We start from the raw sequence: 21,693 nt of genomic DNA, 5'->3' as shown, positions 1-21,693 counted from the left end.
CATCCTACTAACTTATAGATATATTTGTGTCTCTAGCTTTTCTGTTACTTTCAGAAGATGTTCACCTTCTCCGAGCATTTAGAATTGTGTATATTTTATTCTGCTTCACACACACCTCTCACAGGTTTTTTTATCCTGGCCTATAAGTACTTATTTTTCAAATTTCCTTTGCTACACTTGTCAAATTCTCTTTATCATATATGCATGTGTGTATTTATTTCTTTGGTATCATTTTATATGGTTTTGAAGGAAGATAGATGAACATGTTTACTCTTCATTTAGAAATCTATAGTCACTAGTCTTTTAAATTACAAATTCCGAGAAGCAATGTGCATTGTATCAAAGGATTCACTTTTATTTGCTAATGCTTCATATGCCAATGAAGAAATGTTAAAACATCAAACTATAGTAGCTCTGTTAGCAATATTACTTCTTAATGTTGATGACTAGCGTACAATGGCATCTAACATTGAATCGTACTTTAGGAATTTGAAGAAAACTGAAGACAGGAAAAGGAAGCTAGAAGATCTTCTGAACTCTGTTGGTCAGAAAGTGTCAGAACTCAAAGAAAAGTAAGTTTGGTCCGGCCTGATGTGCGCCTGAGCACATGGCAAAGTTTCCCATCCTGGTTGTAACCATGGCTTTTCTTCTTTTCTCATCACTCTCGGGTTGAAACTGAGAGAGAGCAGTTGAGATGCTATTCTTACTTAGCTATATGATGGTTCATGCCTGTGGTCTTAACTTAGGATGTGGAGAAAGAAGATCAGGGTTTAAGATCATTCTTGACTACATGGCCACTTACAGGGCAGCCTGGGCTACTAAAGAAACAAAACAAAGAAAACAAAAATCAAAGCCAAAATAAATAATAATAGTACCTTTCTACAATTTTTTTCTATTTTTGTGGTTAGTAGGGATCAAAATTAGGGTCCTGTGCATGCTAAGAAAAAATACTAATTATAGAAAAAATACAAAGTATTATTTTAGAAATTGTGTATTATATTTTTGGTGTTGTTGTTGTTGTTATGGGGCTGTGAGGAAGTGATTATGGAAGACACTCCAGCATTGACCTCTGGCCTCTACATGTTCCTGCACAGTGCACACATGCATACATCATACACGTGTGCATATAGAGACATACACAAAAGACTGTTAAAATATGGCAGATAACACACTAACTGAGAGACAGTACACAGTGGACCAGCTATTTCTGTTTTGCAGGTAGATGTTTGAGAGGACTAGGCCAAGAAGTAAGGTAAAAGGAAGCGAGTGGGTAGAAGATGCTCAGGAAAATTTCAAAGATAGGGTGTACTGTCACCATGTAAAAAGTTCACACGCTACAGACAGGTTTGTGCAACTAATACAAAGAAAACCTATTTATGGCTAGCCAAGTCATATGGTCAGGGCCTTTAAGAAATCTTTTGAGAAATGTCTATAACCTGTAGTTATCGAAGCTCTGTCTGGTCTTTGAGCATACAGAATGAGAGACTGTATTAATTTTTGGTGCACATGAGGGAGGGACACTAGGGCTTTGTGTTTGGGTTATAGTCTACGACCGAGCTCCACTAGAGTAAAACCGAAAGGCCTTAAGTGTACATTTGTATACCTATCTATCTTAGTGATGGCGTTTCATACTCACATGCACATACCAGTGTATCCCAAGGATAAGTGAATTAAATGTAATTGTTTTGTTTCTAATCATATGTCAATTGTTTTCTTAGATTTCAGAGCAGGACTTCAGAAGCTGCCAAACTGGAAGCTGAAGTCAGCAAGGCACAGGAGACCATCAAAGCTGCAGAGGTCCTCATTAGTCAGCTAGACAGAGAACACAGGAGATGGAATGCCCAGGTTTGTTTAGAAGAGCCTCAAAACACAGGAAACACGACATGTAATTAATGTATTTGTTTAAAGAACAAAAAGACACAAGGAAAAAATAGCCATTAGCCTATCGCTGACCTTTGATAGACAATCCAGAAGTAAGAGGCCAGTAATTAAGTAATCTCTAAGCAAAGTGTATACACTATAAGAAAATCAAGCCTGTTTCCCTTTGGCTTGCCCATGTTGTTGATCAGGGAGGGCAAGGATCTGAGGGGACTTACCTTTACTACATAGCATTAACATTCAGTACTGTTCTTCATTTGTTTCTTTTTGATATGTTTCATCATTTCAACATTGGTAGCATTTTTGCAGGGAGGGTGCATATAAGAAAACATTTATTTTTGGAAATATTTCATCTTTCAAACTTTAAAAATCTTTGCCTTCTTCTGGTTTTGGTGGTTTGAATATGCTTGGCCCATGGGAAGTGGCACTATTAGGAAGTGTAACCTTGTTGGAGAAAGCGCGTCACTGTAGGTGGGCTTTGAGATCAGACTATACCTAGTGTGGAAAGAGACCCTCCTGTGGCTGCCTTTAGGTCAAGATATAGAACTCTCAGCTCCTCCATCCCCACGTCTGCCTACACACTGCCATGCTTCCTGCCATGATGATATTGTACTAAACCTCTGAAACTCATGCAGGCCCAATTCCACATTTGCTTTTATAAGAGTTGCCTTGCTCATGTATCTCTTTACAGCAATAAGCCCTAAGTCACTGATATTTTAAAACTGTGATGATTGAGTTATTAAGTTGTTAACTCCTCGAGCCAGTGCTGAATTAGTTTCTACCTATGACGCTGTGCTCTCTTCTGACGTACCGACAATCACTGTCTTCTTCCAGGTTGCTGAGATAGCTGAAGAGTTAGCCACTCTCCCCAAAAGAGCTCAGCTAGCGGCCGCTTTCATCACCTACCTTTCTGCTGCTCCAGAAGGCCTCAGGAAGAACTGTCTGGAAGAGTGGACGAAGGCAGCTGGCCTCGAGAGTGTGTATTAAGATATTTCATTATGCCAAGAATGGCCCTTCTGCTTCTGCGTCCTTTGCTTTTAAATGGATAGTATGAGTACTTCAGATTTGCTGAATCTGTTTCATTATTATAAATTGTTTCAGTATTATACGTTTTCTATTCCTGCATCCATATTAGAAACAGATCTCCCGAATTATTTTTAATTTTACATGAATATAGATAAATATATTATTTTTACATTAATCCAACATGCTAAAATGAAATGTAAGGCTCTAAGTTTTCGTGTGAATTTTGTGGTTTTCACAAATTATTTTGGCTGTGAAACATTCTCTCAGAATTAGTTAAGAGTTCTGCTCATTTTCATGTTTTAGGAAGCTTCCTTTCCTCCAGGGTTATATTGTAATGTATAGGAATGGGTGTCAGGCCAGGGCATACTATGGGCCTTTTGTGCCAGTCTGGCTGTCAAGTGCTGGTCGCTATAGTGACTGCTTGATATCTTGCACTTTTCAGAATTTGATCTCAGGCGGTTTCTCTGTACTGAAAGTGAGCAGTTGATCTGGAAAAGTGAAGGCCTTCCATCTGATGACCTTTCCATTGAGAATGCCCTTGTGATCTTACAGGTAATACACGAGATTGTCTTGGGGGCATTATAATTAAATGCCTCTTGCATGTTTCTACTTTAAAGTAAAATCTCAAATATATTGGTAATTAAAGTTGATTATCTACAGTTCAATATACTTTATTTTTTAATTTAATATAAAAGTGTAAGCTAAGACAACCTTTTCTGGTGATAGAACTCTCAAAATTGAACTTTCTAGTAGTAATGGTTATATTGTAGAGAAACCTGATTCTCCTCATGGTCTATTTCTTTCATAAATTTTGTATTTGACTTTAACTTACCAAACAAAGTTCTAAAATGAGAAAATAAGTTTTAGGTTACAAGTAGGAAATGAAGAGATGTATATTTTGGAAACTTGTTTCATGTAGTGTGTATCTTTTATACAGTTGAAAATAATTTCTTGGCAGCAAATGTAAAGCCACATTCAAAGCCATGGTTTCAAACACCGTAGACTAAAACTTATGTTGTTCAGTGCCTGTTTCATGTACATCCTGAGTCTGTTTTGTTTGCTCTCTTTGCCCAGCCTCCCTGTCTCTCAGTGGCCTCCCTGTGACCTCCCCACTAGTTCCCTTCTTACATTTATCCCTTTTTGTTTTGTGACTTGATGAACAAATTGTGAGTGTTTAATGAATTTTGATGTTGTCATTAATTTGTACCTTTCACAATTTGTACCTTTGTCTACTGCATGTGTGTGCATAGATATAATGGAAGTCAGAAGGCATCATGTCCGAATTGTCTCCCCTTCTCTCTTGTGGTCAGGCTAGGGCGCCAGTACCTTCACCAGCTGAGCTGTTCTTGTGAGCCCATGCAAATTACACACTAACTTTCCTGCTAACTGATATGAAATTATTTTTTGTTTCAATAGCTTATACTTTATAACACTATTTTCTCTCCTTTCTGAAACTTTTTTCCTGAACATATTTTTCTTTAGTCTCCTACTTACCTCCAAGTGGTGTGTGTGTGTATGTTATATAATATTTCATATAAACATATTAGTATTATATACATAACACACACATTAAATGATATGATCTTGGTTTGGGGTTCTACTTATTTTTTAAATTTTCTTTTATTAGACCTATTAACTGTCCATACTTTAGTTCAGTATACTGGTGTGTTACCTAGAAGAAATTGCTGACTACAAATTGAATGTCTTTCTTCATTTAATTTGTTGCTACTGTTTTTCTGTTTTTAAACAACTGGAATAAATATCTGGAGTCCCAGTTGCTCTTTTAGATAACACACTAGTAGTATGTTGCCCTATATTGTTTTCTGTCACCCTATCCCTTGTTTTTGTCATGCTTGTCATTCTTTTCTTCCAGGTTTCTTACTCGTTCCTTCTTCCCATTGTAGTAATCAAAGAAAGTTCTGATTTTCAAATGTTAAGCTGGCATAGTGGCACATTCATGCTATCCTAGCCCGAGAGGCTAAAGCAGGAAGATTTTGAGGAGCTCAAGGCTACATATACATGGTGGGTCCATATCTCAAAAACCAAAGCAAAACAAACTATAAACCACCCCCACAGAAACCTTGATGGTTTAAGAATTATTTTCTAACAGTGGGTGAAAGGGAAGGTCAGCCTTTAGGAAACATGTTTGGTGGTGGTTGGGGGTGGCTAATAACCAACCCAAAAGACAAATGTTTACAGGATTGGGTTTAATAGTCAATTTGGACAGTTCCCTTTGAATTTGATTTTAATATGTCAAATTCTTTTGAATACTCATGCATACTTCTAATGCACTCCTTCCAAAAAATCTCTTGGAAAATAAATAAGAGTGAATTTTCCATTATAATAAATATTACATCTCAGTTTAAGGTAGTTTAGGGCTGAAATATGCTGTAGTCAGATGTGTGGTTGGGAAGTACATGCTTAGTAACATCTTCTATGAATATACTAGGTGAGTTTTGTGAAATTAATTAAGGACTAACTACTTGCATATCATATTATCCAGGCTGGTTTTGAACTTGCTATGTGGTCAAAAGTGACCTTGAACTTCCAATCTTTCTGACTCTATTTCACAAGTACTAGTATTATGTATAGGCCTAAGTCAACACGGTGGCTCCCTCTGTTTTAGGGAGTAGATGGATTTGGTCACAGATAGCTTTCTCTACCTTTCATTAACTGGCTCTTACTGACTTCCCATTGACCAGTTTCACAGTTTGTTTCCCACTCAAAGTGTATCCCTCCTTCCTCGAATCCCTTCCCCATCCATTAGTCGTAAAGGACCCAGGTGATCCACCTGTGTAGAAATGCAGTGCAGTGGTAGGTGAGCCCTATTTGTGTGTGGCCTTCTCATGACCTTGAGTGTATCATGCAGGGCAGGCCAGGCAGCCCTCCATTACAAACCCTTTCCTGTCCTCTCCATCTTCATGCTGTTTCTCTTATTATTCTTGACGGACGTACGATAATTTTAGCCTAGTAATTCCGAGTACAAATCTGTGACTTCTTGTAACTGTCTTTTCAATCTTCAGTTAATTATTCTCTGGTCTTATTAAATGTATTTCTTGGGTATCCCTAGAAGCATTGTGCTTACCTAGAGTCACTTCTAGTGACTTTGTTTAGCGTCTAGAGAATTTCACTGATCCAGCTGGCACCTTCTCCTCTGTGTTGCTTGTTTTCTTTTCTTGAGTGATGATGCTCCTGAAACTCTTGAGTGAGCTTCCATTTGTGTATGTCAATGGCTTTCTATTGCCTGCAGTTTGAAACTTCCATTCCTCTTAGACATGGCATTTGAAGTTTTTCGTCAGGCAGTCCTTACTAATTCTTTCTTCTGTCATGTTAAATGCATGACAAATTCCCACAGCTTCCTAACCCAACTCTGCCACACCTCTGAAGTTTTCCAAATACTCACCCTCGTGTCCTCCGTTTCATGGTTGGATTATCCCCTTTACCTAGATAATCCTATCTTGGCTTCATTTTACTTGGCTTCTCCTCCCCCAAATTATGAATGTGTCCTGTGTGTCTCATGTGCTTCCTGATCATGCAGTTTTCATTCTTGCTTCTTTATTGGATATGAAGTCTTTGAAGGTAAGGGAATGCACCTTCCTACTCCTGGGCTCCTCGTCTGTATTCCTGTGGTCGTTGCCTAGTGTGGTAGGTGAAGAAGTCACTGAATGGTAGCTTAGCATTGTAATCAGCTCGATGTCAACGTGTGCATTTTAGCCGCATTTTATCATGGAACACAGAGGTAAAATGCACCTTAGAAATTTTGTCTGAAGTTCCATGAAGCAGTATGAGTAAAGTGAAAACCAACCTTTAGATTTGTTATACCACATACTTTGCTTAAATGAGAGGCTTAAAAATATCACATCTTTCTTTTTTCCTGACTGCATCAGATCATTGGTTTGAAGTCATGGGTAAGAACTTTTTCAATTTTAAAAGTAATGAATTTGAAGGTGTGAGAGAATTAATGGAACTGTGAGATTTATTACTGAATGTTAGCATAAAACCAGAAACCCACAGTGACACAGAAGCAGCTGTTTACTAGCCGCTTCATTTTGCCAGGAGTCGTGCATTTGCACAATGGCACAGTAAGAGAGACTTCTAGATACAGATGCCTGATGAGAAAGTGCAGAGTCCCTGTCTGTAGTGATCCTGAGAACCACAGAACAGTTGTTCTAAAGTCCAGCGTCTGTGTAGTGTCTCCACGTGCCCGACTGTGTTGTGCTAGAAGCTGTGTTGAGGGGTGGTAAGTTCCCAGCATGCCCTTCCCCTGGATGCTGCGGAAATTACTGCTGTGTCCTTACTAGACACAGGTCAGTCTCAGCATGGCTCCCACTCTTCCTCGGTGGTGCTGCAGTAAGTAGGAAAACTTAAGAAACATTGCTTCACTCTTTCAAAAGATTTACTAGCTAGTGATGATTAAGAAGGATCTTATGGGGAACACATATTCTCTGTGTATATGGTGCCTCTTGGTATGTGCTCAGTCTGTGCTGTTGGAAGGCAGCCGCACTGCTTTAGTCTACCAGAGTAGACATGCCGTGTGAGCTCCGAGTTCTCAGGACCAGCCAGATGACAGCCTATTGAGGTTCCCTTTAAGGAAATCTGCAGAGTGTTTTCACTTTATTGTAGTTAGATTTAACTGTTTACTACTTGTTCCTAGTAATTTATCTACATGGCTTTTGATGCAGATATAAGCTGTACCTTCTGTTCCATCTTGTGTTTTGAGTTGCATCTACAAAGACTCAAAAAAAAATCTCATAATTAATTTATAATTTTTAGAAGTTTATTTGTAGTTCAATAAAAAACTACCTTTATCTTAAAAGAAATTTTTTCCCACTAGAGTCGAGTGTGCCCATTTCTGATTGATCCATCTTCTCAGGCAACAGAGTGGTTAAAGACACATCTGAAGGACTCACATTTGGAAGTTATTAACCAACAGGTATGCACTATCTATAATTTGGTTCCTGACTTTGGAGAAAACCTACAGTGAATGCAGGTTGGGATCTATAATGGAAGACACATTGGGAATGAACTGCCTGCAGGGTTCGTTGTAGGAGTCCAGGAAGAAGAGTGATCCTACTGACTGCAGGTCTGTCGTTTCTAGCACAGGGACAAACACATTATTTTTGGTGCTAGTGCCTCATTGGAGCCCTGGGAGTTTTAACAGTGAGGAGTTACAGCTCTTCATATAAGAGGTTAAGGAAACAGATATCTACACCATGCCATATGGAATTGCAGACTCAAGTTTAGTTTGGACAATAAAAACGTCCTCTGATCTACCTAGAACCTGCCTCAGCTTGGAGAGGAGTTCTCGAGCATTTGAGAGCAATAAAAGAATGACTCAAAGTCAATCATGGGTACAAGCTGACAGCCCGGTGTTCTGCTTAAGATGATTGTTCAGATAGATCTAGACAGCTTAGTTCTTACAGACCAAAGCCCAGTCTTTTATTTACATATCAATTCAATCATTATCCCAGGTTCCCTTTAGATTATCCCATGAATCAGCATTTTATGACCTTAGCCCTTTGATTCTTAGAAAAAGACAGCAAATACATTTTTGTTTGTTTGGTTGGTTTATTTGTTTGTTTCTTTGTTTTTAACATAGCAAATGATTTCAGAAATCTGCCTGCCTTTGTAAGCACAGACAATAAACTAGAGGGATGTGATCTCTCTCTCTCTGAGATTACCATTGCCACCACACCTGCACCTCTTTCCTATGCTGACCTTGAACTCAGAAATCTGCCTACCTTTGTATCTTTCTGGGAAGCTGGCTTCTTAGTGCAGCTGCCTTTGTTCTCTTATAGGTCTGTGAAGCCCCTCATACAATTCATATTGCATCCTTATATTTTGCATAGTCAAAAAATTTTGTATATATACTCATGCTTTCAGAGTTCTTTCTCACAGCCTTAAGGGCTGTTCTGAAGGTTTACTATTTTGCCGAGGAACATAGACACACCCTCATCTCCCAGACTGGTGGAGTCATTAACCTTGGCAGGGAGAACATTCCCCAAAAATCTTGACAAGCGGGACCTCCCTGAAGGTGAACATGAAGCAAATATGCTATTATACAAACAAGCTTTACATTTAGCAACTGTCATCACTTGTGGAGATCCATGCGCTGCTGGCCCTGCTACAGGGGCAGGAAGGTATCACACTGTTCCTTCTGTGGCAGATATGTAGAACTCAGCACTGATCTTATAGCTACTTCTGTTTTCTCTCTCATTTCTTATTTTAGATAGAGGTTGAGATTTTTATCTTTGTAGCAATTTGTGAGTAGAAACTTGGCAGGAAACATTTATAGTATGGCTGACATAAAGACTTGCTGTTCAGTTGGTACAGGATTGTTTCTAGGTGTATAGGATAAAAATGTTGTAGAGAAGTGCTTTCCATATTATTTTTATAATTAACACTGGGCTGGACACTTAAGAGTTTCATAGGAAAAGAAGAGCTTGTGTTATTTGGATTTTTTTTTGTCACAATATTTTTTAAAACATTTTTTTTCTCATTTGTCTACTTAAAATGTGAAAATATTCAACTAAAACAATTTATTACTAAATATTTGATTACTGGAAAATACCATGAATAATTTCAATTAATACTATAGACTTTTAAAACTTCAAATAACTTGTTATCTTTATTTGTTGTTTATAATGACCTTCATAAGCATTGAAGGTGCGTGCTTTTCTTTATTACCACAGGACAGTAACTTTATCACAGCTCTTGAGTTGGCAGTACGTTTTGGGAAAACCCTCATTATACAAGAGATGGATGGAGTAGAACCTGTTCTTTATCCGCTGCTGAGACGAGATCTGGTTGCTCAAGGTAAATGTTTGACTGTCTTGAGCTTACCAGCTTTTAAAACTTGCAAAGAGAGGAAACCAGATGTAAGTTTGTTGATTGTCTCTTCTGGTAGAGCATATTGAATTGCCTTGGGCTCCTGATAAAGGGCTTGGGGACAGAGAAAAGTATCAGAACACACACTGTGGTCATCTGTTGTCTTCAGTGTTGTGCCAGCCTATGTAATTGTCCACAGAGAAGCTCAGAGAGACTCAGTAGTTTTCACTCAGGGTAACTATGTAAGCATGCACTTTCTGTTCATAGTTAAAAAGAAGTAGGTGTTTAGCATATGCAAACATTTTGAGCATGCTAGCTACTCTTACCAGGGAACATGGTAACCCTGAGGATGTTTCTGAAGCCTACAGTCCCAGATGCTGCTTAGAGACTACATTTGCAGGTAGGCCTTTATGAAGATGTCTGTGCATAGGCACTAAGTCAGAGTTCTTTTTTTTTTTTTTAGGTTTTTGTTTTTTGGTGAGTGCCTTTGTGTGTGTGTGTGTGTGTGTGTGTGTGTGTGTGTGTGTGCGCGCGCGCGCGCGCATGCGCATGAGCTATATATTTTTGTGTTTTTGTGTATGTATGAAGGTACACGTGGAGACCAGAAATGAAGATTAGATATCTTATTAATCTCTCCATTTTCTTTTTTGAGACTATTTCTCACTGAACCCAGAGTTCATGAATTCTGCTAAAAAGGCTGGCCAGGCAGCTTTAGGGATCTGCCTGTCTCTGCTTCCCTAGTGTTAGGATTGCAGGCACGTTCTGCCATGCCTATCATTTTATGTGACTGTTGGGCTTTCTAACATGACAAGCATTTTACTGACTGAGGCGTCTTGCCAGTCCAGCCTACCCCCACCTCCAAATCCAGATTTGTGAGATTAGAATATAGTACATTGAAACTTGAAGAATGTCTGTGTGTAAAGTATATACACATATTGCAGATATGTACACAGGCATATACTACACACATAACCATTTTTACATGGATAATTGTTTCCTCTGGCCTCACATGACTGCACTGTCTTAAACTACAGTATTTGATGATCATAAGGTTTGGACTATTTGTTCCCCTTGTGGAAACATGGAGGAGGGCAAGGCTCACAGGGCTCATAAGACTCCCACGGCTGTTAGGAAATACTTATGAGTCCCTCCATTCCCAGCCTGTGACAACAAACAGGTGACTAAGGAGTGACATCTCTGGAGCATAGTGGGCTGTAAGTCAGGCAGGGGCTCCCATTGTTTGGTTGCACATGGGTTAGCCAGAGGACTTCCTAGTGGGGAAGAGGCTTGTGAATTACCCATATTCCCTTAATAGCCGGGAAACTCTTTGGCTCATTCTTCTAGGTTTGCTTTGAATCATCTCTTTGATCTGTACCCACTGTACATATCTGGTAGTGATTCAGGAAAGGTTATGTGGCAACTTACTCTGAAGCATTTTTAAGTTTTGCTGTGTTAATTAACTCTATAGGCATGGCACTTGAATAGTTTTCCTAAATGTTTTATGTAGACTTGAAATTTGTACAAATTTTGCTCTTTTTTGGCTCAATTTTCTTCGAAGATCAATTGTGTCTTATTGGTTGTGTCACATAATTCTTTATCACTTTAAAAATGTTATTTTGCTCAGTCCTGTCCTGAGGAAAATACCTTAAAGTCAGTTTTGAATTAGTTTCTTTTCCTTTTGGTCTTTTGTTTTGATTTAGGTTTTTGTGCTTTAAGTATTTCGAATCTTTCTCATTATGAAATGTTCTGTAAATCTAGAGATCTCTCAAGGTTGACATTTCAGTACTATGTGCAATGCATTTAGTGATTAGTTGTGTTAGTCTGTGATCCCATCACTATGACATATACCTGCGAAATCAGCTTAAGGAATGCAAGATTTCTTTTGACTCCTGATCTTAAAGGCTCAGTCCACTTGGTTGGCAGTGTTTTTCCTGGCCTACAGAGAACTTTGTATCCTAGAAGGAAGGAGTGGTAGTGCTGGAGCAAAGTCGTTCAGTGCTGGTTGGTACGCAGGAAGCAGAGAGTAGTAGCTAGGATCAAATCCATTCCACGGTGGCACAATCATGTGACCTGCTTCCTTTGCCATGGTCCCATTTTCAAGGTCTCCCATCCTGTAGTAGTCTACTTAGAGACTTAGTTCACAATAGACTAAACCACTGATTATGTGAAGTGATACAGTAGTTTCCATTTGCATTTACCTAATAATGTTGAGCATATTTCATTTGTCATTGGCAATTTTAATGTCTTCTTTTGAGAAATGTTATTAAGGTACTATTCCAATTTTAATTGGGTGTTCTGCTTTTCTGCTATTCATTTTTAAGAGTTCTTTATAAATGTTGTATGTTGTCTTGAAAATGTTTTGCAAATATTTTCCCACAGGTCTTCCTGTCATCTTTTCATTTTATAGATAATGGCTATCTTTATGACTATTCAAATTTGTATATTTCTTGATTTTTTATTTTATTTTATCTAAGGGATTACTCAAACTTTGAGTATTCCTTGACTTTCATTGTATTATATCTAAAGTACTAGCACAATAAATACCTTTAAAAAAAACTTATATACATTATTCATTTTACTATCTTTTCTTTTTTAAAAGTACTTTTAGTTATTATTCAACAGTTTCATAGATATGTACAATATATTTGAAACACATTCATCCCCCAATTTGCTACTCAACTAAATAATTTTGAAACTGGGAATGATACCTCATCAAGAGTGTCTACTTTGACATCTATAAACAACTATTTTGGAAAAACTTGGAATATGAACAGTTAATACCCATTATAAGTAGGTATGCCATTGTTACTTCTGTATCCCAGGATTGAGTTAATGTTATTTGAGCAACGGAAGTGATAATTGAGCATTTAGGAGTCTTCTGAGTAGTCCAGTTTTGAAGTCTTCTTCACTGTGTTAAAGTTTGTGATCTCTGAGTCAGAACCTGCAGAGGCTGTTTGATGCTCTCTGGGAACTCTAGGGAATAGTGCAAGTCCCAAAGGAGGGATGATGCGTTGTGTGTATGTATGGCTAAAGTGTTTAAACACAAAACCTGCTTTCAGTAAAATGTAGCTTTTGAAAGTTAATGTGTTTGTCTTTGATTGTCTTTGAAAGCTGCCATATAGTTGATTTTTTAAAGTCTTTATGTAGGAATGCTTGGAAACAGTTTTTAATACTTATGTCAGAAGATACAGAAGATTCAAGCTGACCAACTAACTGTGTGTGTGTTTGACAGGACCTCGGTATGTGGTACAAATAGGTGACAAGATCATTGACTACAATGAAGATTTCCGCCTTTTCTTGTCAACAAGAAATCCAAATCCTTTCATCCCACCGGATGCTGCATCCATCGTGACTGAGGTGAACTTTACTACAACAAGAAGTGGACTGCGAGGACAGGTGTGTGGGCTGGACAGACCAGCAGAAACTTGCAGAGCTGTTTGCTATGAGTAGATTGTTTAGCTTGTAAGGACTTTGAAAATAGGATTTGAAAATTAGGATTTGGACAGTATCTGTGGAAGTGAAGCATTCAGGTTTATTTTATCCTTTGTTAGATTTCTAGTTTTTGTTCATATTACTGGTTCCTCTGATATAACTTATTTTATAGGCTATTACTATTACATTTGGTAAAACTTGCATGATAGGCAGTTCATAGAGATAAGATGAGATTTAAAATTCCAATTAAGAAAGCTTAAAAAATGCAATAATTTGATGTAGGCAAGAGGCTCTGATTCCTGAGCTAGTATGTTTTTTTTTTTTAACAGAGGATATTTTTAGTTAGTTTTCGAGATTTTAATGATCATTTTCCTCTTCCCTTTCTCCCTTCGATCCTTGCCAAATGCCCCTTTCTGCTCACTTTCATATTCATGTCAACCAGTGTCAACCACTGAACGCTATGTGTCTTTGAGTTCATTTTTCTCTGTCTGACTCATTACAGTTTAGAATTAAGGTTTGAGTTTACAAATGATTTTTTTAAGTTTACAAACTTTTATGAATATATTCTTAGCTTTTTGTCTGGAAAGAGATCTGTATTGATTTTTGAGTACCATCGTTTTTATGTAACTCGTTTAATGGTATTCATCTTCCTCTTTTGCTTCCATTATAGCAGGTAGATCTTTTACTTTTTTATTGCAGTTTAAAAGCTGCTGTTTCAAGGTATTCTTTTCTCATACTATAAGGCTTCCTGAGTATTGTTTATGAATTACATACTTGGAGTTATAGCTCTTAAATATCAATATTTCAAGTTACTCAGAATTAATTGACAAAATTGCTTCTTTGATTTGAAAGCCTACTTTGGTTGATGGTGGAGCAGTGCAAGACTTCTTAAGACAAGTGCCAATGGAGATTATCCCAGCATGGCTGTCCCGTTTGACTTAGTATTAGATACTAGTATGACTTTTGCAACAAATAATTTTAGTCAGTGGGAAATGTTATTTCAGTGCTGTTTAGATGATGTAATAATTTTTGAAATACATTTGTGTGTGTGTGTGTGTGTGTGTGTGTGTGTGTGTGTGTGTGTGTTGTTATGTGTGGTCCATGATGGTATGTTCAGGTCACAGGACAACTTGAAGTTGTTTTGAGAGGTTTGAGCCAGACTGACTTCATGACATGCTACAAAATGCCAGGTCAGAAGACTAGGCCTAAGTTTCTGTTTCCCAGAGCTGAACAAACCAGTACAGGAAAAACAGCTTGTAGGCAGCCAATCAGAAGCTGCCCTGCTATATGGCCCAAGCCAAGAGTAGTTAGTCAGCAATGGTTCTGGTAGGTCCCCCAGAGCCCTAGCCAATTCCTAGGACACCTGTACCCCTAGAGATAGAGTCAGTCAATCAGGGTGGAGGTCTGTTCTTCTCTGGATCCTCTCATTGGCTTTGAACTGAGCCTGAAGCTTGCCTGCAGGTCTCCATTTGGATGACTGCTAGACTCTGGCATGCTAGATTTCCTCAGAGTAAACACTCTGCTTCTGCATACAGTTTAAACACTCTGCTTCTGCATACAGTGTAAACACTCTGCTTCTGCATACAGTTTAGACACTCTGCTTCTGCATACAGTTTAGACACTCTGCTTCTGCATACAGTTTAGACACTCCGATTCTGCATACAGTTTAGACACTCTGCTTCTGCATACAGTGTAAACACTCTGCTTCTGCATACAGTTTAAACACTCTGCTTCTGCATACAGTGTAAACACTCTGCTTCTGCATACAGTTTAGACACTCTGCTTCTGCATACAGTTTACACACTCTGCTTCTGCATACAGTTTACACACTCTGCTTCTACATACAGTGTAAACACTCTGCTTCTGCATACAGTGTAAACACTCTGCTTTTGCATACAGTTTACACACTCTGCTTCTGCATACAGTTTACACACTCTGCTTCTGCATACAGTTTAAACACTCTGCTTCTGCATACAGTTTAGACACTCTGCTTCTGCATACAGTTTAGACACTCTGCTTCTGCATACAGTGTAAACACTCTGCTTCTGCATACAGTTTAAACACTCTGCTTCTGCATACAGTTTAGACACTCTGCTTCTGCATACAGTTTAGACACTCTGCTTCTGCATACAGTTTAGACACTCCGATTCTGCATACAGTTTAGACACTCTGCTTCTGCATACAGTGTAAACACTCTGCTTCTGCATACAGTTTAAACACTCTGCTTCTGCATACAGTTTAAACACTCTGCTTCTGTATACAGTTTACACACTCTGCTTCTGCTTACAGTGTAAACACTCTGCTTCTGCATACAGTTTACACACTCTGCTTCTGCATACAGTTTAAACACTCTGCTTCTGCATACAGTTTAGACACTCTGCTTCTGCATACAGTTTAGACACTCTGCTTCTGCATACAGTTTAGACACTCTGCTTCTGCATACAGTTTCAGTCTGGGGTGTTATTCTTTGGCAACTCTTGGACCTTTACAGTTTCTCCTCCCAACATACAGATTCTGAAGGTCAAGCCAGGTCACTAGAACTGGTTCATGTGCTGAGCTATCTTATAGAATCTGATAATATAATATTTTAATATTTCCCATATCTTAAGTTAAATGTTTATATCAGCAGCTAATACATTTTTATACTTTTTATATTTTAATCTAACTGTAGAGTGAAATTTTTCATACATAGGAAATGCTGTGATTTTCACACATTTAACATTGTAATGAGTCTTAAGCATCCATTTTCTTTTTTTTTCCCCACATGAGAGGTTTAATGAAAGGATGAGACAAGGGAGAGGGATGAGAAAGAGAAAAGAAAAAGAGTAGAGAAGGAGAGGAGTAGAGGCCATGCGCACATGGGGAGAAGCAGGGTGGGCGGGGGGAAGGACTGGGGAGGAGAGAAGAGACAAAGGGGAAGAGGTGAAGAGTAAGAGAGAACAAGAGAAGCATCCACTTTCTGTTCCTTATCAAAACAGACATTGGAGTGTCCTGTACTGAATTAGAAAGAATCAAATGACATCACACTTATTACAATACCATGGGACTTACTCATTTCTAAGGCCTGATCAGGAGAAGTATTATGCTGTTTTAAAAGATCATTGCTGGAATTATGTTTTTTGCTTTTCTCTTTTAAGCTTTTAGCTTTAACCATTCAGCATGAAAAACCTGACCTAGAAGAGCAGAAAACAAAACTATTACAGCAGGAAGAAGATAAGAAAATACAGCTGGCTAGACTTGAGGAGTCTCTGTTAGAGGTGACAAGCTTTCAGAATGGTTTCCATATTGCTTCCTTCTTTATCAAATACATACTGCAAGTGTCATCTTCAAAATGCTTGTGATTTTTCCAAAGTTATACTAGTATATTAAAGTAAAAATTCCAAGAGAAAACACGAATTTCTCTGTCAGAATAAAGGTCTAAAGTTTATAATTATAATTATAGCTATAATTAAGACAAATTGTTCTAAACTATTAAGTTCTCTTTATTGCATTGTTTCATTATTCATTTTTTACTTGGAATTTCCAAAGGCACTAAAATTAATATAAAATTATGACTGTATTCATACTATTTACTTTTGGTTATTATGTTGATAAACATAAACCATGCTTTTTTTTTTTGATATAGAAAGGCTATAGAATGTTGTAATTCTTTTAAAAATATTATCACCACATCAGCAGTTAATATGAACTTCCTTTAATTGATTATTTTAATTTTGTAATTACTTTGATTATTAATTTCTCCTTGCAGACACTTGCCACATCTCAAGGCAATATTTTGGAAAATAAGGATTTGATTGAATCTTTGAATCAGACAAAAGCAAGCAGTGCTCTTATTCAAGACTCACTTAAAGAATCTTACAAACTCCAGATTTCCCTTGATCAGGTAATTATTTCCTTTCCTATGATTTTGTCAGCTATTCTTAATTACTTGTGTGAATTTGATAGAACATGTGCAGTCAGATCTTCAAGGGAATGTTTTTGCCAAGAATGAAAGCCATTTAAGAATAAGAGAGCCTGAGATGTGAGTCTTGTTTGAGGGCAACCATAAGCTGCCACCGCACTGAGTAAAGTCAACTGCTCTATCAGCATGGTGGGATGCTATGCCACATTGTTACTTAAGGTAGAAGTGTGCTTCAGGGTAAAAGTGAAAAGGACTGTGAGCAAAGATCTCTGCTATTCACATCAGTCAGCAGTCTACTGCTTGAATAAATTGAATAATATAAGTTGAGAGAAATCAACTTATAATAAAAGCTTTATTTGGGCTCACAGTTTGGGGTATTGGAGCTTAAGGCCAGTTACCTCATTGCTTTGGGGGCTGTGTCAAGGAAGCCTATCATGGTACAACATGTCTCAGACAGAGACAGAGACAGAGAGAGGACTGAGGAGAAAGGGAGTCAGGGAGAGAGGAATAAGGATCAGAAAGTCAGTCCTCTGCAGGCACTCCATTCAAGAGACTGAGACCCCTCCACTGCCTGATAGCACTGTGGGCTTTAGTTTAGGAAAGCCTTTAACATGAAGACTTTCATGGATATTATAAATCTAAACTGTGCTACCATTTTTCCTTCCTTCCTTCCTTCCTTCCTTCCTTCCTTCCTTCCTTCCTTCCTTCCTTTCTTCCTTTCATATTTTTAGTCAGGGTCCTAGACTATAGTCTGTATTAGTCAGGGTTCTGTAGAGTCACCGAATTTATGGAAAAAAAAGTATATATCATACTTTTTTTACTAACTGTAGTCCAGCTAATCCAGGTGTGGAAAGTTCGAGAATCTAGTAGTTGCTGAATCCCACAAGGCTGGGTGTCTCAGCTGGAATTCACAAGAAGTAGCTTCCATAATGTCCTTATGTAGACTTCCAGCAGAAGGTGTGGCCCATATTAAAGGTATATCTCCCCTCCTCAAGATTTGGGTCAGAGGCTTATGTCTTTCTGACTCAAAATCTGGATGAAGTATATCTTCCTTCTTCAAAAGTCAGAACTAGAAATGGATTCACCCACTTCAAACCAAGCAGAGTCTCAAACCTAGAAATTTCATGTGTGCCTTCCATCCATTTCTGGGTTGTAGTTCATTCCAGATATAGTCAAGTTGACAACCAAGCATAGACATAACAAGTCTTAACTGGGTTTGAGCCCAGCTGGCTTTGGACTTGCAACAATCTTCCCCTTCCAGCTTCCTGAGTGCTAGGATGACAAGGATGAGCCACTATACCCAGCAGACGTTTTCTTAAGACAAGTTAAATATACTAATTGAGTTACACACTATTTCTTTTAAAATGTTCTTTCCCTATTAGAGTAGACCCTGTGAATGTAAGGATTTGAACCAGTTTCTTACAGTAGCTCAGAATCTTTCCTGTGCTTTAATATTCCTTTAGGGAAGCTCCAAACCACATCAATGTAACATGAATTATTTTTTCTCCTGCACAGTATAACTGAGCTTTGCTGGAAACTCAGATAGCCAGAGTTAATACCATTGTGGGTTTCCAGGCAGCAGCCTGACCTTTGACTCCCTGGTGTTCCTGAGTTATATCTGTTCTCCTCAACGATTGTTCTGCTTTCTCTTTCCAGTACTTTCCTACTCTTGTTCACACTTTACACTTACCTGTTACTACTCTGTATGATTGGAAGATAGCTCTGTTGAAACCACTTGCTAACTATTCCATTTCTTCTTGCTCCAAATACTCTTGATTTTGACCAAGACCAATGCATCAAATAGTTGTGTTTCTACCATGTGAGACTTAGAAAAAAGCCTCACTCCTAAATTTATATGTAGACATCTAGTCTCTGATGAGGTAGGACTAGTCATGAGGGTGAAGGTCTCCTAAGTCAGCAGGAAGGTTCCAGTGTTTTGGGAAAGAGGACAGAGGAAACTTGCTTGCTTGCAATTATTTAAGGGCCAAAAATGTCCTATCTCCAGGAACAAAAAACTAGGGCTCCAGTAGCCCCCAAATTTGTTGGTGCCTTAACCTTGGGCTTTCCAGCTTCCAGAACACTTTCTATGTAATTTTTTTATAGAACCCTGGGTAAGTGAAGATGTATTTGTACAAAACTGACGAATGACTTTTTATAAATAAGTACGCTATTTCTTAGAGCAGTTCTTCATTTTGGTTATGGCATTGTCTGTGGCTAGGTGTGTGGACAGTGTCTGTAGGTGGCAGTAAAGCACTGTTGACAGGTGATCCCTTTCCTCTGCACTAATGATCCACAGGAGCGTGATGCCTACCTGCCTCTGGCTGAGAGTGCCAGCAAGATGTACTTCATCATCTCCGACTTGTCCAAGATTAATAACATGTACCGTTTCAGTTTGGCTTCTTTTCTCCGACTTTTTCAACGAGCTCTGCAGAACAAGCAGGTAAGTTGTTGGGTATACTAGAGGCATTAAACAGGGTCACTTAAATATTGAACTTATAGTAACACATTTTTAAGATAGCTTTTATGACTTATATTTCAGAGGATCACAGATAACACTTTTTTTCAATTAAAAACAGTGGTAAATTTAATTGAAAAGTAGTAAATATTTATGGAATACAATATATTTTTTTTCATTTTCTTTTTTTTTTTTTTTTGTTTACTTGTGTTGTCATGTATTTCTTTTTTTTTTTTTTTTTTTTTTTTGGTTCTTTTTTTCGGAGCTGGGGACCGAACCCAGGGCCTTGCGCTTCCTAGGTAAGCGCTCTACCTCTGAGCTAAATCCCCAGCCCCAATGTCCTGTATTTCTTTTTTTTTTTTTTTTTTTTTTTTTTTTATTAACTTGAGTATTTCTTATATACATTTCAAGTGTTATTCCCTTTCCCGGTTTCCGGACAAACATCACCCTCCCCCCTCCCCTTCCTTATGGGTGTTCCCCTCCCAAACCTCCCCCCATTGCCACCCTCCCCGCATAGTCTAGTTCACTGGGGGTTCAGTCTTAGCAGGACCCAGGGCTTCCCCTTCCACTGGTGCTCTTACTAGGATATTCATTGATATCATATTCATGATAAATCACAGATAACACTTTTAAACCACATTTAAAAGAGACCATTTCTTATTTATTTTTATTTATTTTTCATTTATTTTTACATTCCAGATATTATTCCCCTCCCAATTGTTCCCCCCTCCCCCTTGAGAGTTCCATGTCCCATACCTCCTCCCTGCTTCTCCTCCACACTCCCCCTAATCCTGTCTCCACAAGGATGTCCCCCCCACCTCCCCACCAGACCTCTAAACTTCCTGGGGCCTCCAGTCTCTTGAGGGTTAGGTGCATCTTCTCTGAACCAAGACCAGGGAGCCCTCTGCTGCATGTGTGTTGGGGGCCTCATCTCAGCTGGTGTATGCTGCCAGGTTGGTGATCCAGTGTCTGAGAGATCTCAGGGGTCCAGGTTAACTGAGACTGCTGGTCCTCCTACAGGGTCGCCCTCCTCCTCAGCTTCCTCCAACTTTTCCCTAATTCAACCAGTGGGATCAGCAGCTTCTGTTCGTTGGTTAGGTGTAAATATCTGAATCTGACTCTTTCAGCTACTTGTTGGGTCTTTTGGAGGTCCCTTTTTGTGAGTGCCCCATAGCCTCAGTAATGGTGTCAGGTCCTGGGACCTCCCCTTGAGTTGGATCCCACTTTGGGCCTGTTGCTGGACTTTCTTTTCCCCAGGCTTTTCTCCATTTCCATCCCTGCATTTCTTTTAGACAGGAAGAATTATGGGTCAGAACTTTGGCTGTGGAATAGCAACCCCATCCCTTACTTGATGCCCTGTATTTCTGCTGGAGGTAGAACTTCAATAAGTTTCCTCTCCCCACTATAGGGTCTTTCATTTAGGGTTCCCCCCCCTTTTGAGTCCTGAGAGTGTCTCATTTCCCAAGTCTCTGGTACATTCTAGACGGTTCTCCCAACTTCCTTCCTCCCGAGGTTGCCTGTTTCCATTCTTTCTGCTGGTCCTCAGGGCTTCAGTCCTTTTCCCTCACCCAATACCAGATCATGTTCCCCTCTCTCCCCACCCCCATTCTCTTTTCTTCCCCTGTCCCTCTCTTCCTCCCCACTTGTGGTTGCTGTCTTCTCCCTCTCAAGTGGAACTGAGGCGTCCTCACTTGGGCCCTTTAGCTCATTGACCTTTTTGAGTTCCGTGGACTGTATCTTGACATTCTTTATTTTATTTTATTTCATTTTATTTTATTTTATTTTATTTTATTTCATTTTATTTTATTTTATTTTATTTTATTGGTTAATATCCACTTATTAGTGAGAACATACTGTGCCTGTCCTTTTGGGTCTGAGTTACCTCACTCAGGATGATATTTTCTAGTTCCATTCATTTGCCTGCAAAACTCAGGATGTCCTCATTTTTTTTTTTTAGATTTATTTATTTATTATATATAAGTACACTGTAGCTGTCTTCAGACACACCAGAAAAGGGCATCGGATCCCATTACAGGTGGTTGTGAGCCACCATGTGGTTGCTGGGAATTGAACTCAGGACCTCTGGAAGAGTAGTCGGGTGCTCTTAACCACTGAGCCATCTCTCCAGCCCAGATGTCCTCATTCTTGATAGCTGAGTAGTACTCTACTGTGC

At 38.8% G+C, this 21,693-nt stretch overlaps 1 protein-coding gene across 5 annotated transcripts in view; it reads left to right on the top strand.

The window, feature by feature from the left end:
• The window catches only part of Dync2h1 (dynein cytoplasmic 2 heavy chain 1), a 221,001-nt gene that overhangs the window by 108,134 nt on the left and 91,174 nt on the right, over positions 1-21,693 (top strand). For 3 of the 5 annotated variants that reach the window (XR_015626948.1, NM_023024.2, XM_087563632.1), the window contains 10 exon segments: positions 486-572; positions 1,719-1,845; positions 2,713-2,854; positions 3,347-3,456; positions 7,739-7,837; positions 9,597-9,720; positions 12,965-13,128; positions 16,302-16,421; positions 16,913-17,047; positions 19,362-19,505. Coding sequence is in view for 4 of the 5 variants with exons in the window: in NM_023024.2 (NP_075413.2) it covers positions 486-572; positions 1,719-1,845; positions 2,713-2,854; positions 3,347-3,456; positions 7,739-7,837; positions 9,597-9,720; positions 12,965-13,128; positions 16,302-16,421; positions 16,913-17,047; positions 19,362-19,505 (1,252 nt within the window). In the remaining variant the exon portion in view is untranslated. 5 annotated transcript variants of the gene reach the window in all.

This window comes from Rattus norvegicus, chromosome 8, assembly GCF_021556685.1.
Source record: "Rattus norvegicus strain SHRSP/BbbUtx chromosome 8, alternate assembly SHRSP_T2T, whole genome shotgun sequence".
NCBI lineage: Eukaryota > Metazoa > Chordata > Mammalia > Rodentia > Muridae > Rattus > Rattus norvegicus.
Note: the sequence above shows the minus strand (reverse complement) of the source record. Positions and strands in the feature narration are given on the sequence as shown.